This window comes from Vombatus ursinus, unplaced genomic scaffold, assembly GCF_900497805.2.
Source record: "Vombatus ursinus unplaced genomic scaffold, bare-nosed wombat genome assembly UNPS02014832.1, whole genome shotgun sequence".
In the NCBI taxonomy this organism is placed as follows: Eukaryota; Metazoa; Chordata; class Mammalia; order Diprotodontia; family Vombatidae; genus Vombatus; species Vombatus ursinus.
In genome coordinates, this window is record NW_020954610.1 from 76,650,363 (window position 1) to 76,665,557 (window position 15,195).

The 15,195-nt window shown below is 36.8% G+C and overlaps 1 protein-coding gene across 2 annotated transcripts in view; it reads right to left on the reverse strand.

Annotated features, from left to right (window-relative positions):
- Positions 1-15,195, reverse strand: part of LOC114025750 (testis-expressed protein 10-like) — a 65,231-nt gene that overhangs the window by 1,194 nt on the left and 48,842 nt on the right. For both annotated transcript variants that reach the window (XM_027839240.1, XM_027839239.1), the window contains exons 12-14: positions 9,263-9,343; positions 6,348-6,529; positions 3,121-3,337 (exon numbers count right to left, since the gene is read on the reverse strand). In XM_027839240.1, the coding sequence (XP_027695041.1) occupies positions 3,121-3,337; positions 6,348-6,529; positions 9,263-9,343 (480 nt within the window). The remainder of the gene's footprint in view (positions 1-3,120; positions 3,338-6,347; positions 6,530-9,262; positions 9,344-15,195) is intronic.

Consider the following 15,195-nt stretch of genomic DNA (forward strand, 5'->3'; position numbering starts at 1 on the left):
CCCTTAGTTGGAAAATAGCCAGTGAAAGTCATGTTATTAAAAAAAGATATACAAGTAAACTTCCTTTCCGCATATTCCCTTCTCTGAATAGAAGCACTGAAAACTGCACGTCAGATTTCGGTTATGTGTTGGAGATCTTGCTGAATAAACTGTTTCCCCCCCTTTTTTAAATTCTTTGTGATAAAGGATGATTCTCTGAGAGAGGAAGAGAGTGATACTGTGGCAAAAGGAAGTTATATAAAATTTAAAGCTATCAATAAAAAAAGATTACTATAAGCCAGTCAAGGTTCTAAGTGTTAATCAGGGATAGCCAATTGAGACACTACTTTATACATGCTACTTGTACAGGCCTGTGACAGATACATCTACTAAACGTTCATCTCAAAGGGATTAAAGGGGAAAGGACCTATATGTACAAAAATGTTTATATAAAGGAGTTCTTCCTTAAGTGGCAAAGAACTGAAAAAGAGGGAGGGCAACCAGGAATTGGGGAACAGCTTACCAATTCATGGTATAGGAAAATAATGAAATACTACTATATGGTAAGAAATCACAAAGAAGATAGTTCCAATGGGACTTGGCAGCACTTGCATAAACTGACTCGGAGAACAATTTATATAATAACAGTATTACTAAAAAGCCAACTGTGAAAGACTTAAGAACTCTAATCAATGCAATGAATCCAGGGGACCAGCGACAAAGCCACCTCCTGAGAGAAAGGTGACAGACTGAAAATTCAGATTTGCTGTGCATGACTATATGCATGTTTGTTACAAGGGTTCTTTTTTTCAATGGGGTTGGGAGAGAAAAAATAAAAGCTACTATTAATTAAAAAAGAAAATGGCCTGCTGCACTCTGTGTACTCCTCCTTTGGCAACAGTAAACCTCCAGCATTACGAATCATACAGAGTTAATTCCTTTAAGAGTCATCTGATGTTTTGTTCAAAGCAAGAACAAAACCAAGGCAAAGATAAGTAAACCACTTGGGGCAAACTGAGCAACGGATGACAGTGAACAGAGAAAATATTCAAATCTTGTTTTGCTTGTCTCATCAAGTAAAATAAAAACTATATGAGTTCAAGTTTTCCGTTTCAAACAAATTACCTCTGAGGGTAATAATCCTAGCAGCCCCAGGTTTTATAGAAGAATGAGGTACACTGAGTTAGGGTTAGTATTCTGACATGCTAACAAATAGAAAATGTGTTCCCGATTCAAGGAGGGATGGTCTCAGAGAAGTACTAATAGAAAAGTACTCACAAGCTGGAGGGAAAAAAAGAAGACATCAACGACCTAAGGGGAGAATTAAAATTTAGGAATGGAAAGGACTCCTTGAGAGAAAAAAAACAGAAATCCTAAGCAGGTTCGAGGGTCCTTCAAAGACAAGAGTTCTTCATCAGGGGGAGCTTGTTTTAAAATATATATATATATATAACGATTTCAATATAAATTTGTTTCTTTAATAATACTATATATTTTTATTTAATGCATTTTAAAAATATCACCGAGAAGGCTACAGGCTTCTAGGATAAGACACAACAAAAGTTAAAAGTGCCAAATGCCAGAGTTCAGTTTGAAAAGGAAAGGGTGAAAGGCTAAAATGTTCGGATTAAAGGCAGCCAAGGCTAAATAAGACTAAAGAGTGTGTGTGGGTGATGCCTGAAAGAGAAATCTAGTCCTACAATTCAGGTCCCTTCAGTGAAAAGAGCGACAAGACTTGTAATGGGCTTTACAGCTTGCAAATTATTTCCTGGGAGGGGAGTACCACAGGTATTCCCTATTTTTCAGAGAAGTCAACTGACAAAGTAAGGGTCGAAGAGTTAAGTGACTTGTCCAGTTACATATTTAATAAGTACAGACGTAGAACCAAGGTCTTTCTGACCATAAATTCAATGTTCTTTCTACTCTACTGACAAAAAGAGAATTTTAAAAAGAGGGCATTTACTCTACCCTTCCTCCATCATCTTACATAATCCTCAGCATAGTTAGGGCACCAAGCACACACCCTTCCTAGTAGCTTATAAGACAACAGACACTGCAGGCTGGGTAAAGTATCTTCTAAGATTCTGAACACTGAAAAGAACCTACCTAGTTTAAGAGCCATGATAATTTTTCCATCTTTGGAACAAAAGAAATATGACTTCCATTTAAAATTAACATACTCTAGCATGGAGTTACAGGGAATAAAAAATTCTTTCAACACCAACAATTCAATTGGAATTACTTATCTCCAAGAAGTAGCTGTTAATGGAAGCTAGCATGGTATAGTGTAAAAGGGAAATGGGGTTTGTCTCCAATACTATATATCCAGTGAATTGCCAAATCTTCTCTTTTTTATATCCACATCTCCCACCTACCCTCTTCTATGCCCTCAAATGTTGGTGTTGAGTCTAGCTGCCTCAGTCACCAGAGCACTTTTGGTTCAAAACATCAGCTCGTGCTGGGACTCCTGAAATAGCTTAATTAGTCATCTCTCCCCACTCCAATCCATCCTCCACACAGCTTCCAAATTGATTTCCTAAAGCAGTAAACTCCTCTAGAGCTCCCCTTTAGGATAAAACATTATTTCATCTCATCCTTTTAAAGTGTCTATTATTGTGTAAGTTTTATCTGGTACATACCTTTTAGTACAATAGTACATGTACGTAATTTATAGATAAGTAAATATTCACATTTTGGGGGGGCGGTGATCAAAAATTTGAGGCCACTGAAGTAGATGGCTTCTGAGTTTTCTTCCAGCTAGATCTACTAGGATCCTATGATCTCAAATACCACTGTCCACAAAATCAAATGTGGTAGAACTTGCTTGAGCAATAACACAGGGTTTCTCACCAAAGTCCTATGCAGCTTCATAGCCTTAAAATCTGGGCCCTTGGTATGAGATATCACAAATTCTAACAGCTAGAATTCTGAATGCTGCTTGAACCAGGAAAAAAAAGTAAAAGCACTCACTTGAGAGTGACAAAAGGTAACAAATCCTGCACTAGTCAGCACAAAGGTACAATCTACTCCCAACCTTGGCCACAGCAAGATGGTTATGTAATGGTCAGGACCGTGCTCAGACTACATTATTAGCATCTTAATGCTAAAACCCAAGAAATGATTTGTGAAAAAACCTCTTACCATAACATTAATATCCTTGACAATCTGCTGTACCAGAAGTGCGTTTGTCATCATGTGTACCCTCAGTGGTGCCTGCTGTAGGAGCAAGCGAATCAGCTGAGCAACAATTGGCAACTCTTCCTGACATGTTTTATTGATCTGCAGATTCTGGAGCATCAGTCTCAGTACTCGGGGCAGAACAGCCAGTACTGAAATACAGGATCCCCATAATTTATCCCTAAAGATCAAAGGGACAGACATGAAGAAGAGGCTATAAAGAATTCAGCAGCAAAAACGTTCATTTCTCCTTCTTTCCCCCAAACGAAAATATTCATTTAACAGGACAACATATTTAAATAGCTGATAACAGCAAACGAGCTAATGAGGAAAAAATTAATTTCATCAGATAGAAAATTAATTCTGCGAATATATTACAGAAGTCCCAGACTTTCAGAAAACCTGGCAATAGACAATTTTTCGGGCCCAACAAATAGGTATCATCATTATCAGTGGTGTTAAATCATTATCAGTTAAATTGTCAGACCATTAGACTGAGAAGAAACTGATCAAAAGAACCAAAAATAAAATAAAAAACCAGTAATGCTTGATCATCACTAAATATTAATCAATACTAAGTTATACATTAAGATGAAAAAAAATGTCCTGGTTTCCCCCAAAAGGGAAAAAAGCAGAATCTAGAAATTAGAGAATGAAGTGGACTGTAGATTCCTGGCAAAATTCTAGGACAGAGAATTTCTTGAGCCTTCAGAAAAGAATAAGGTGACTCATAGGAGCTAACACTGATTCACAAAAAGAAGTAATGACCCCGGGAACGAGAGAGATACTATTTACTCTGATTTTACATTCAACAAAGTATTTCAGGATAGTCTTGTAGTCAGGATGAAGGAACATGGACAGTCTGATAGTAACAGATCAGACTTATTTGGCACTTAAGAATTCTTTAAAACATTTTACTTAACACAATCCTGTAAGCTAAGTTGTGCAAGTATCATCCTTATTTCACAGATTAGGAAACCGAGTTTCAGAGACATTTAGCAACTTAAGCCCTCAGTGGGAAGGCTAATAAAACATTTCAAATTGGATGTCCCAAAGACATCTTTTTTTTTTTTGGTGAGGCAATTGGGGTTAAGTGACTTGCCTAGGGTCACACAGCTAGTGAGTGTTATGAGGCCAAATTTGAACTCAAGTCCTCCAGACTCCAGGGCTGGTGCTCCATCCACTGCACCACCTAGCTGCCCCGTCCCAGAGACATCTTAAACTCAATGTCTACAAAACTAAATTTATTTTTCTCTCAACTCTCTTATTCAATCAACTATGGTGCCTTCTAGGATAAAATATAAACTCTTCTGCTTTGTTTTTAAAGCCGTGAAAAACCTGGCCTCAACCTACTTTTCCAGCCTCAGTGGACATCCTTCTTTCTCCTATTCTCTGCAGTCCAGTCAAAATTAGTTCTTGATTCTTCCCATACACATTAACTCCCATCTCCTCGCCTTCATACAGGCTATCCTACATACCAGGAATGCCGTACCTTGTTACCTCCACAACAATCTTTTTCTTCCTTTAAGACATGGCTCAACTACAGTCTTCTACATGAAGTGTTTTCTGAGTTCCAATTGTGACCTCCCTCTCAAATTACCTTATATTTAATTACTTTGTATATGTTTGTAATTAACTTTATATTTTTGCATGTGTGTTATATGTACTTGTCTGCTCTATTAGAAAGTAAGTTCCTTGTGAGCAGGGGTCCTTTCATTCTTTGTGCCTGTATTCCCAATACCTAGCACAGTCCCAGGCATGTAGTAGATGCTTAATAAATGGACCATTAAATTAACACTTATTATTCACCTACTATATGCCAAGAACTGGGCTGTGTGCTGGAGACACAAAAGAATGCAAAACACACTCCTTGCCCTCAAAGAATTTACAGTTTAATGGGGGAGACGACATGCAAACAAAACGAGCTATATACAGGATAAACAGGAAATAATAGAGGGAAGACATTGTTAGTAAGAGGGGTAAGGCTTCCTGTAAAGATGAGATTTTAGGATGCCAGAAAAGCCAGTAGGCAGAGATTCCAGGCATGGCAGACAGAGAAAATGCCTAGAGCCAAGGGACAGAGTGTCTTACTCATTGAACAGCCAGGATGCCAGTGTCAGTGGACACAAGAGTATGTGGTAGACAGTAAGATGAGAAGACTGGAAAGGAAGGAGGGGGTTAAATTATGAAGGGCTCTGAATGCCAAACAGAGCATTTGTATTTGATCTTGGAGGTGATGGGAAGCCACTGGAATTTACTGAGTAGGATGGTGACAGGATCAGAACTGTGCTTTAGGAAAATTACTTCAGTGCCTGAATAGAGGACTGATTGGAGTGAGGAGAGACTTAAGGCAAGCAGACCCAGCAGGAGGTCAATGCAATAGTCTAGGCAGGAGGTGATGAGGGCCTGCACCAGAGTAGTGGCAGTGTCAGAGAAGAGAAGGGAGAGTATTGGAGAGATGAAAAAGGTGAAATCAACAGGCCTTAACAATAGTTTGTTTATGAGACGGGAGGGTCTGGGGGAGATCTTGAGTTCAGTTTTGGACATACTGATTTTAAGATGTCTACTGGACATCCAGGTGGAGATGTCTGAAAGGCAGTTGGAGATGTGAAAATGGAGATCAGAAGAAAGACTGGGGCAAGATCTGAGAACCATCACCACAGAGACAGTCATTAAATCCACGGGAGTTAATGAGATCACTAAGTGAAGTAGCATAAGAGAAAAGGGCCCAGGATAGAATCCTGGGTTTCACCGACAGTTCAGAGAGGTCTGGATGAAGGTTCAGCAAAAGAGACAGAAACTTGATCTTAGCCTTGAGAGCACCCAAGAAATGACAGAACAAAAGCTTGATATAATTCAAAATTCAGTTAGAATTCAAAATAGCACATTAAACTATGCACCTAAATACAGACACACACCAACTAATTAAAAAACCCCTTCTTTAAAACAATAAATTCTAAATCCCAAGAATTCTGACCATCTCCAATAAAGCCAGAAACAAAATCCAAAGGATCACAATAAAAGCTCATCTTCCTATAAATCTAGGATGCTGAATTTTTTTAATGAGACTTTTAACATGTATAGTAAGAAAATTCACTGAAGAAACTTTCCTTTTGGAAGGATAAGAGTGTAATGCAGAGTAGAGGTGACAGTGAAGGAAAGAGAAAGTTGTGGAAAATGAAAATCATTACCTCTTTCTCATATGCTCTGCATCCGCTTTTTCTAAAGTGAGGAGGAAGTGAAGAAGACTGTAACAGCAAGACGCTAGAAACTTATATATTGTCTCAGTAAGTACACAAGCTTGATCCAGGAGCTTACTCACAACACACAAAATAGATCCAGCAGTGCTATCAGGGATTACAGACAATCCAGCCTAGGTATAAAAGACATAGGTTAATTATATATTTACAAAAGATGCTGTCCACCTCCTTACAAAGCCTCCCCACTCCCACTCCCAAACAGGCTCAATTCAAAGTCAACTTTAAAGCACTTCTATTTTAAATTAATTTAATACACAGGTCCCTACACCCTTGCCTCAAGGTTCCCATTTTCCTCTGAGAATTTATTCCTATAATAAATTACCTTAGAAAGTAACCTCAAGAAAAAACATGACTGAATACTTCCTTTTCCTAAGTGTCCTTTTTCCTAGAATTACCTTATTATAACTTAAAGACCTATGCTAGTCAGAAATACCTTTAATATTCTTTTCAAGCTTCCAGAGAAATCAATCTCCCCAAATAACAATGACTTTGGTACTACCAGGCACATACCTGTGCTTTCTAAATGATACAGAGGACAATTAACTCTTATCAAGTGCTCTCCCTGAATAACTCAACTGCACCTAAGAAAAGAACTCAGCTACTAAAGAACTGAATTTTGATGTGAATACTTAAGTCTGTTCCTCTTTCTTACCTTGTATGAACTACTCTCTAGAAAGTCAGGGATGCAAGTACACCTTTACAGTCAACACAGCATTATGTTATTTAACAATTCATTATTCCATTGCACCAAATAGTACCCCTTTGTTCTTAGGGAAGTACCTTATTTCTTCCTCCCAAAGAAACTTTTTTAGACAAATCTAAGTAATGAGACCCATTTATATGAGCTTTGATGTACATTCGTGGTAAATATACCTACAACTGTTCAACTTATGAAAGTTCTTTATGCCAGTGGTGTCCAAAAGAAAGGATCCTTGAAGTCATATGTTGACATAGGAAACAACACTTATTAATATCGTACTGAATTTTTTTTTAACATTTCCAATTTTATTTTAACCTGATTCCATCACTCATGAGTTCTGCTGAGTTTAACATTTCAGCTTTATGCTATCACCACAAAATTGCTACTCCTGTGGTCCCCCCACAGCACTTTATGGCCAACCCCTCCAACACACCAAGTCACCAATAAATTTAAAGTTCCAAACATCTTAAATTGGAACCATGACCATCTCTGAACAGAAATTTTGTTACCCATATTAGTTAATGATTCTAATACCGTATTTTAGGAATGACATAGGCTAAAGCAGGCTTTTGTGGGCTAGCCTGGGAAGGTAACCACTCATTTCTATACTATTTCAGAGAAAATGCATTCCAAGATTCAAAGTTATCTATAAGCTGGGCAACTGCCTGTTCATATATGGCTGGGAGTCTGGTTGCTTGGAGTCTGGTTATTTGAATACCACCATTCTAACTATTCAACAGCAAAGATCCTTGAAAAGTTAACATTTTTTAAAAAAAATTATGAAAGCTCTGTTTAGGAATTCTTTCTTTCTTTAACCAAATCTCTTGACTTTCAGGTTGTGCTGCAACTTCCTTCACACTTATTCTTGTATAAAGGAGGAAAAACTTTTCAGCCAGTCATAGTCAGCAAGCATATATAAAGGAAGGCAAAGAGACCTTAAGGAGCTAGCATTCTAATGGAAGAGACAACATGTAAATACATCCAAAATATACACAGACTAGATGGAAGATTATTTCAGGGGAAGGCATGAGGAATCTCCAGCTGAAGGTAAGATTTGAGTAGTCTTGAAAGAAGCCAGAGAAACTGAGGAAGTGGAGAAGTGGGAGAGCAATCAAGGATATCAGTGCAAAGGAACAGAGCAGGGGTGGGAAACTTGCGGCCTCAAGGTCACATGTGCCCCTCTAGGTCAAGTGCAGCCCTTCAACTAAATCCAAACTTCACAGAACAAATCCTCTTAATAAAAAGATTTGTTCTGTAAAACTGTTCTCAGTCAAAAGGTCGCACCGGAGGACCTAGAAGGCCTCGAGGCCACAGGTTCCCCACCCCTGGAACAGAGTATGAAGATTTAGGGTCCAAAAATAAAAAAAAAATAAGAATGAAGAGTTAAGATTTGTGAGCCTGGGTGACTAGAAAGATGATAGCACTGTGGCAGGGAGAAAATAATGAGTTAAATTAAACAATAATTAATCAATTCATTCTACATATGCCAGATAGCAAAAAAGAGATGGAAAAGAAAGTGAAATGGAGGAAAGTCAAGGAAGTCTGAGAGGTAACAGTCCTGAGAAATTCCCACCCACAGCTATGGTAGGTTTTCATGAAACTATGCTCAAGACTATCTCCTTTACTCAATTTTTAACTTTGTCCAAGCCTCTGGCCCCTAGAGTTGTCACTTCTTCAACTTGTGCAAGTCTATTATTACTAATCCTACATAAAGGAAATTTTACAAGTATAAAGAGGATGTCTGCTATGAGATGACCATGAAATCATACTATTTAATTAATTTATATAACCATAAAATTTGACGTCTAGAACCTTAGAAATCTCATAGTCCAATCCACTCCTTTTACAGATAAGCAAATCGAGGCACAAGGGTGTTAACTGTCTTGCCTAAGGTTAGACAGTTAAGAAGTAGCAGAGCTGAGCTTCCCTGAAGTCAAATCTTCTGACTTCTAGTCTGGATGATTTTTTCATATCACATAGTGAATGAAAGGTCCCTTACAACAGATCCCCAAGAAGAACCAAGGTGCAATATATTAACCCTACCATTCCCTAAAGAAAGTTTAATGTCCCTTGTGTATCATGACACCACCCACAGCACTTAAAAAAATTCAATCTGAATATAACAGGTAGTAAAAAGTATACTTACCATATGCTTACTGATGGCACTTTGCAGGACATCCAAACACTGACTTCGAGCAGGAATAATGGATAAGTTGTGACACACTGCCTGTCAGAATAAAAGAAAACTGTAATTAATCAATGTTTTCACAATGAAAACTGAAATTCAACAGGCAAGATTTCTTTGTATTGGTCCAATCAAAAACCACACCTTTCCCCAAAATCTGACAACAGTCCACCTGCCCAGATACCTGTCCTGAGCTCCACAGGGATCTCAATACAAAGCCTACCAACTGCTCCTTCTTTCTTTGGAGCCCTGGAAGTAAGAAACAAGATGCTAGGCTCAGAACTGAGGGAATCTCCAGGAATCCCACCTGCCAAGAACTGCTGCTATGATGCATGAGTTCAAGGTCACAGAGTGGAAAAGACAAGGTATTGGGTGAAAGCCTTATCCTCAGCTCCAAAAAGCCTATGAGTGTGGGGATTTAAATATAGTTTCTGAAACAAAGTAGCAGTGGGGAGCAATTTTTCCCAGTCTAAACAACATTTTTCCCCCTTTCAAAGGCATCTTATTTTAGGAATAGAGCCAATATCCAGACTAATGTAGTACTGTATGTATATATTAATGCCAAAAGTGTAACAATTTTCAAAAGACCTGAATATTATCAATGACCACACCAAAAAGAAAAAAATTTCTGGGTACATGCAAACTAAAATAACTCAAATTTCACCCCATATCAATGAAGGAAGAAAAGGTAATAAAAAACAAATAGTGTTGGAGTGGTGATGAAAGAGAGGCCCAATAAAATATTGTTGACAGAGCCATAAATTGGTTCAGTACTTCTGGAAAGCAATCTGAAATGAAGCAAGAAAGTAACTGAATTATCACTTTTCTGGGATAGGGGTAATCAGGGGCCATATTTCGGAAATGAATGCAAAAAAAACCTGGGACGATTTGTTTGAACTGATGGAGATGCAGAGTGAAATGAAAAGAACCAGGAAAACAATTTAAACAATGACAATAATATAGTAAAGGCCAACAACTTCAAAGAAGTAAGAAATTAGAAACTATTATCAATGTCATGACCAAACACAATTCCACAGAACTAATGATGAAACATGCTACCCATCTCCTCATAGAGAAGTGAAGAATAATATAGAATGAGAAATATTTTTGAGAGTATGGGCAATGCAGAAATTGATCTTGATTTACAAAATATGTTTGAAATGGGTTTTGACTTTCTTTTGTTCTCAACTGGAGAGGAGAATGGGGTGGGAAGGTGATTTTTGCTAAGTGAAACAAATAAACTTTGTCTTTAAGAAAATGACTGTGATATAAATAACAAAGGCATCAATGAAATTTAAGGAAAAGACCCCATAAATGCATTAATGAGTAGGTATGTGTATGAGTAAGTATTACCGATGACCTTAGGTTTTGTTTTTTACCACTACCAGGGGCACTTTCCTGCCCCTGCCTTTCCACTTCCTTTTCCCCTTCATGTCATCTGAATAACCCCTGTGAGATTTCCCCACCACTACTAGAAACACCATCTCTTCCTTTTTCTTACTCTTTCACCTGGGTGCTTGATTATTCACAGGACTTTGATGACATGGGAATCATGGTAAGAGAATTCTATTCCATCTGATGACAGAGGACCTAGGCCTTATGATGATAAGGTCTGGCCCCTACACCCTGTAGTCCTCTCCCCTCCCTGTCATCTGATCAATTTATATAACCCAAGTAACTGTCACATGAGGCTTTGCCATCCAACTCACTGCTGTACCCTTAGGACTCCTGGGCTTCTCCATCAGCCCTGCAACTAAACTTTCATTTCTCTTATCTCCCCCAAAAAGAACAAGTCCCTTAAGAACACAGACTGTCTTGCATGTCCTAGGTATATCCCCAGTGCTTCATACACAGTAAGCACTTTAATAAATTTTTTTTCATTCATTCATTTATACCACTGTGATTTCTAGATATATCCCTTTCCCACCCCAAGCACTAAATTCTAAAAAAGGAAATCAATTAAGCAAAAATAACTGAAACTGACAGCATATGCAACATTTTGCCCTTAATGTCATTTTCCTGACAAGAGAAAGCAAACATATTTCATTACCCATTTTCCAGACCAAGAGTGGATAATGCAATTAAAACCCAGCTTTTCATGTAGATTTATCCTCAAACTACCATATAACTGAGTTGCTTATTCATATATAGGGTTATATATTTTCTACTTTGTGAGAAAAACAATGGAATTGAGCAAAATAGTTCCCCGACATGGAGAGGGGAAAACACTACATCTGGAGAGAGAACACTATTAGGTAAAGCTGTTGGTTCCAGTGCTTCTTTAGGAAAAACAAAATAAGTGAAAAAACTATTGGAGAGACAGGTTTCAAACTGTAGCCCCAGCACTCTACCAACTTGAATGTTGTTAAGAAAAGTGGAAGATCAATAGCTAGGAATAATGAGTAAGACTCCAATAGCACAGCTCCCCGGACTATAATACTTTAAAGTTCTATTCCATGAAAAGAATTCTATGACTTGAACATAACATGGAGCTAAACAGATATGGATGAGTCACAAAGAGATATGTGGATAAGGTAGAGATAGGGAGACGGGAAAAAATAGGAGAGGAAAGTGGAAAAGAAATGAGAAGATGGTCAATTTCCATTTTAAAGAGCCGTATCATTCACAAGTGGATCATTTTGAACAAAAACCTCTTTATTTCTCTCTTAATATTTTTGATATCATGATGGAATCTGGTGATTTGATCTATTATTTTCAATTTTAAGTCTAATTAATTGGGAAAAAAATAGATATAGAAAATCACAAAAGGCAGGCCATCCCACCCAAAAGTTCTTATTCAAGAAATAAAGATAAGTAAATCAAATAAAATATCAATGAGTATCAAAAACTATCATAAATCTGAAGGTGCTCCAAAATAAGTAAGTAATTTTGTAACAAGTCTAAGTACAGTTTCAACAGAAAAAAATGGATTTTCTATAAGAACTACATGAATACCTAGAAAAAAACAAAGAGATTAAAAATGAAATAAAAGCTCAAGGAAAGAAAATCACTAACTTACAAGAAAAAATGGTGAACCTTACCCAAGAAATGGAACTCCTAAAAACTAAAAGGCAGCATTAAAAAATAAATAACTTCATGAGACCACAAAAAATATTACAACAAAATCAAAATATTGAAAAGAATTGAAGAAAACCTAAGATACCTGATGTAAAACAAACAAACATACATACATCCTGGCAAACAAGTCAAGGAGAGGTCATTTAAGAATCACTAGACTTGTTGAATGATTTTTTTAAAACAAACTGAAATATATTTCAAGAAGTCATAAATGAAAATTGCCCCGATCTATTAAAACGACAGAGCAAAGATAGAATCCATTAATTACCTCCTGAAAGAAAACTCAAAAGTCCCACGGAATTTCTGACAAAATGAAGAGCTCCTGCATGAAAGAAATAACACCAGGAAAGAAGTATGCGCAAAATAGATGACCACTGGAATGGGGAATGACTGAACAAATTGCAGTACATAAATGTAATCCAATATTACTGTACTGTAAGAAAGGATGAATATGATGTATACAGAGAAGCATGGGAAGATCAACATGAACTGATGCAAAGTGAAATAAGCAGAGCCAAGAAAATAATATATATTTCAACAATGTAAATTAAGAGAATCACCACAAAATAATCAAAAGTGAATATTGCAAAGCTGAAAAGAATGTCTCCAAAGAAATTTTTTTTAAGGCAATTGGGGTTAAGTGACTTGCCCAGGGTCACACAGCTAGTAAGTGTCAAGTGTTTGGTCTGAGGCTGGATTTGAATTCAGGTCCTCCTGACTCCAGGGCCAATGGTCTATCCAATGCGCCACCTAGCTGCCCCTCAAAGAAAAAATTTGAGAAGATATCCTTGCCCCACTCTTTGAAGAGGTAGGATATACACAGGTGTATAATACTGCATATTTTTTCAGACTTTTTCAATGCAATGATCAATTTTGCTGATTTTTTCCCTTTTTCCTCTGCTTCTTTTTCTTTAAAACAAAAATATTTGTGATATGGAAGAGCCTTCTAGGGGTGGAGGAAAAGGGATGCATATTGGGAGAAAATCTGGAGATGTTAAAAAAGATATCAATAAAAATTCATTTTTAAAAAAGAAAAAAACTATTGCAAGCATTCATCAAGAAGCAGTTCAAATACTAAGGAACTATACTTAGGATAGATTACACATGACCCAGGAACTCATACTATAAATTAGAGATTTTATAATACAAATACAAAAGACATACTTATAACCAAGAATAATTTGCCCTACAAAGTTGTATATAAACCTGAAGGGGAAAAAAAATAGATATTTAATGGAATTGAGGACTTCCAAGCATTTCTGATGAAAAGACCATTGCTAAGTGGGAATTATGAAGTAAAAACACAAGAACCAGAGAAACCCAAGGTAAATTTATTTGAGCCAGAAGACAATGAATTGCTAAAATTCTAATAAGGGGAAAAGAAACAAGGATCTCTTCAGAATTTTAATGACTTCAGAAGAATTAGTAGAGTTCAATAATTAAAGGATCTTAAGGGTAAACTGGTTCAGTTTTGAGTATTTTAAGAGAGGGAAAAAGAAAGGAGAGTAAAAGGAATAGAGTAATGTAGACAAGACCAGAAAAGTTGGTATAACTTGCTATTTCACATAACTGGGGTGAACAGAAAAGTACATATACATGGGAGAACAGGTGAGGGGAGTGGGCATCAGATAACTCATCTGAAAGAGACAAGGGAGAGTTAAACACGTAAGCAGTCTGTGTATCAAACTCAACATAGAAACAAGCAGGGATGGGGAAGGGGAGGAAGTAAGAGAAGGATATCACCAGGAAAGGAAAAGTCACAAAATAAACAAACTTCCTAATCCTGAAGGGTGGATTAAATGGAAGGAAAAGAAGAGAAAAGAACTTAAGGCTAGAGTGTCAAACTCAAACAGAAAGGGTTATTTCCCTGCAGGCCACATATTGACTTAGAAAACCTCAAATTAATAATGTTATACTGTATTTTTACTTATTTTGTTAAACATTCTCATTTACATATGGTGGTCCCACACACTTCTCCCCCACTAGTTTAATACTTCTAATTAACTCTAAGGGAATGCCTTAGATTTCCTCTTCAACAACTGCAGAATATATAAGCAAACTGTGTATGTTAATGTAATAAAAATATTATTATACTGTAAGAAACAACAAAATAGACAATTTCAGAGAATCCTGGATAGTACGAACTAACGCAGAATGAAGTGAGCCAAATGAGGGTAGCAATTTACACAAGGAAAGCAACTTTATGAAGAAATTTAACTTTGAAACACTCAAGAAGACTGATGAATACAATGAATACAATGTATCCAGAGGATCTATGATGAGACATATTACTTAAGAGAGAAGTTAGGGACACAATGTACAGAATGAAACATACATTTTTGGACAGAATTATTCATCCATAATGGCAGATTAGTTTTGCTTGATTACGCTTATTTGTTACCAGGGTTTTAGTCCTTCGTTCTTTTAATTTATAAAGGGGATGATGGGAAAATGGGTTTGCAATAGTAATGCCCCCACCAACAGCCACTGAATGTTTTGTTGTTGTTGCTGTTTTTTTTTAATGCAGAAGGGAACGTAAGGAATTCAAAAGAAGAAAGCACAAATAAGTACAGCAATTTTGAAATTAACTGGCAGAATTTATGTACTTTTTTTTTTAAAGCAAGAGTTATGAAATAGAGCTTGAAGGTTTCTCAAAGAATTATTTTTGACTTAACCCCGATTGCCTGTCAAAAAAAATTATTTTTGTGTTATGCTGTATATATGAAAATGCTCTTTTTTAGCACTTAAGTTCTGCCTTATACACACAAAAATTACACATATACACGTGAAAAACATGAACCAAATAAAAAATCAGA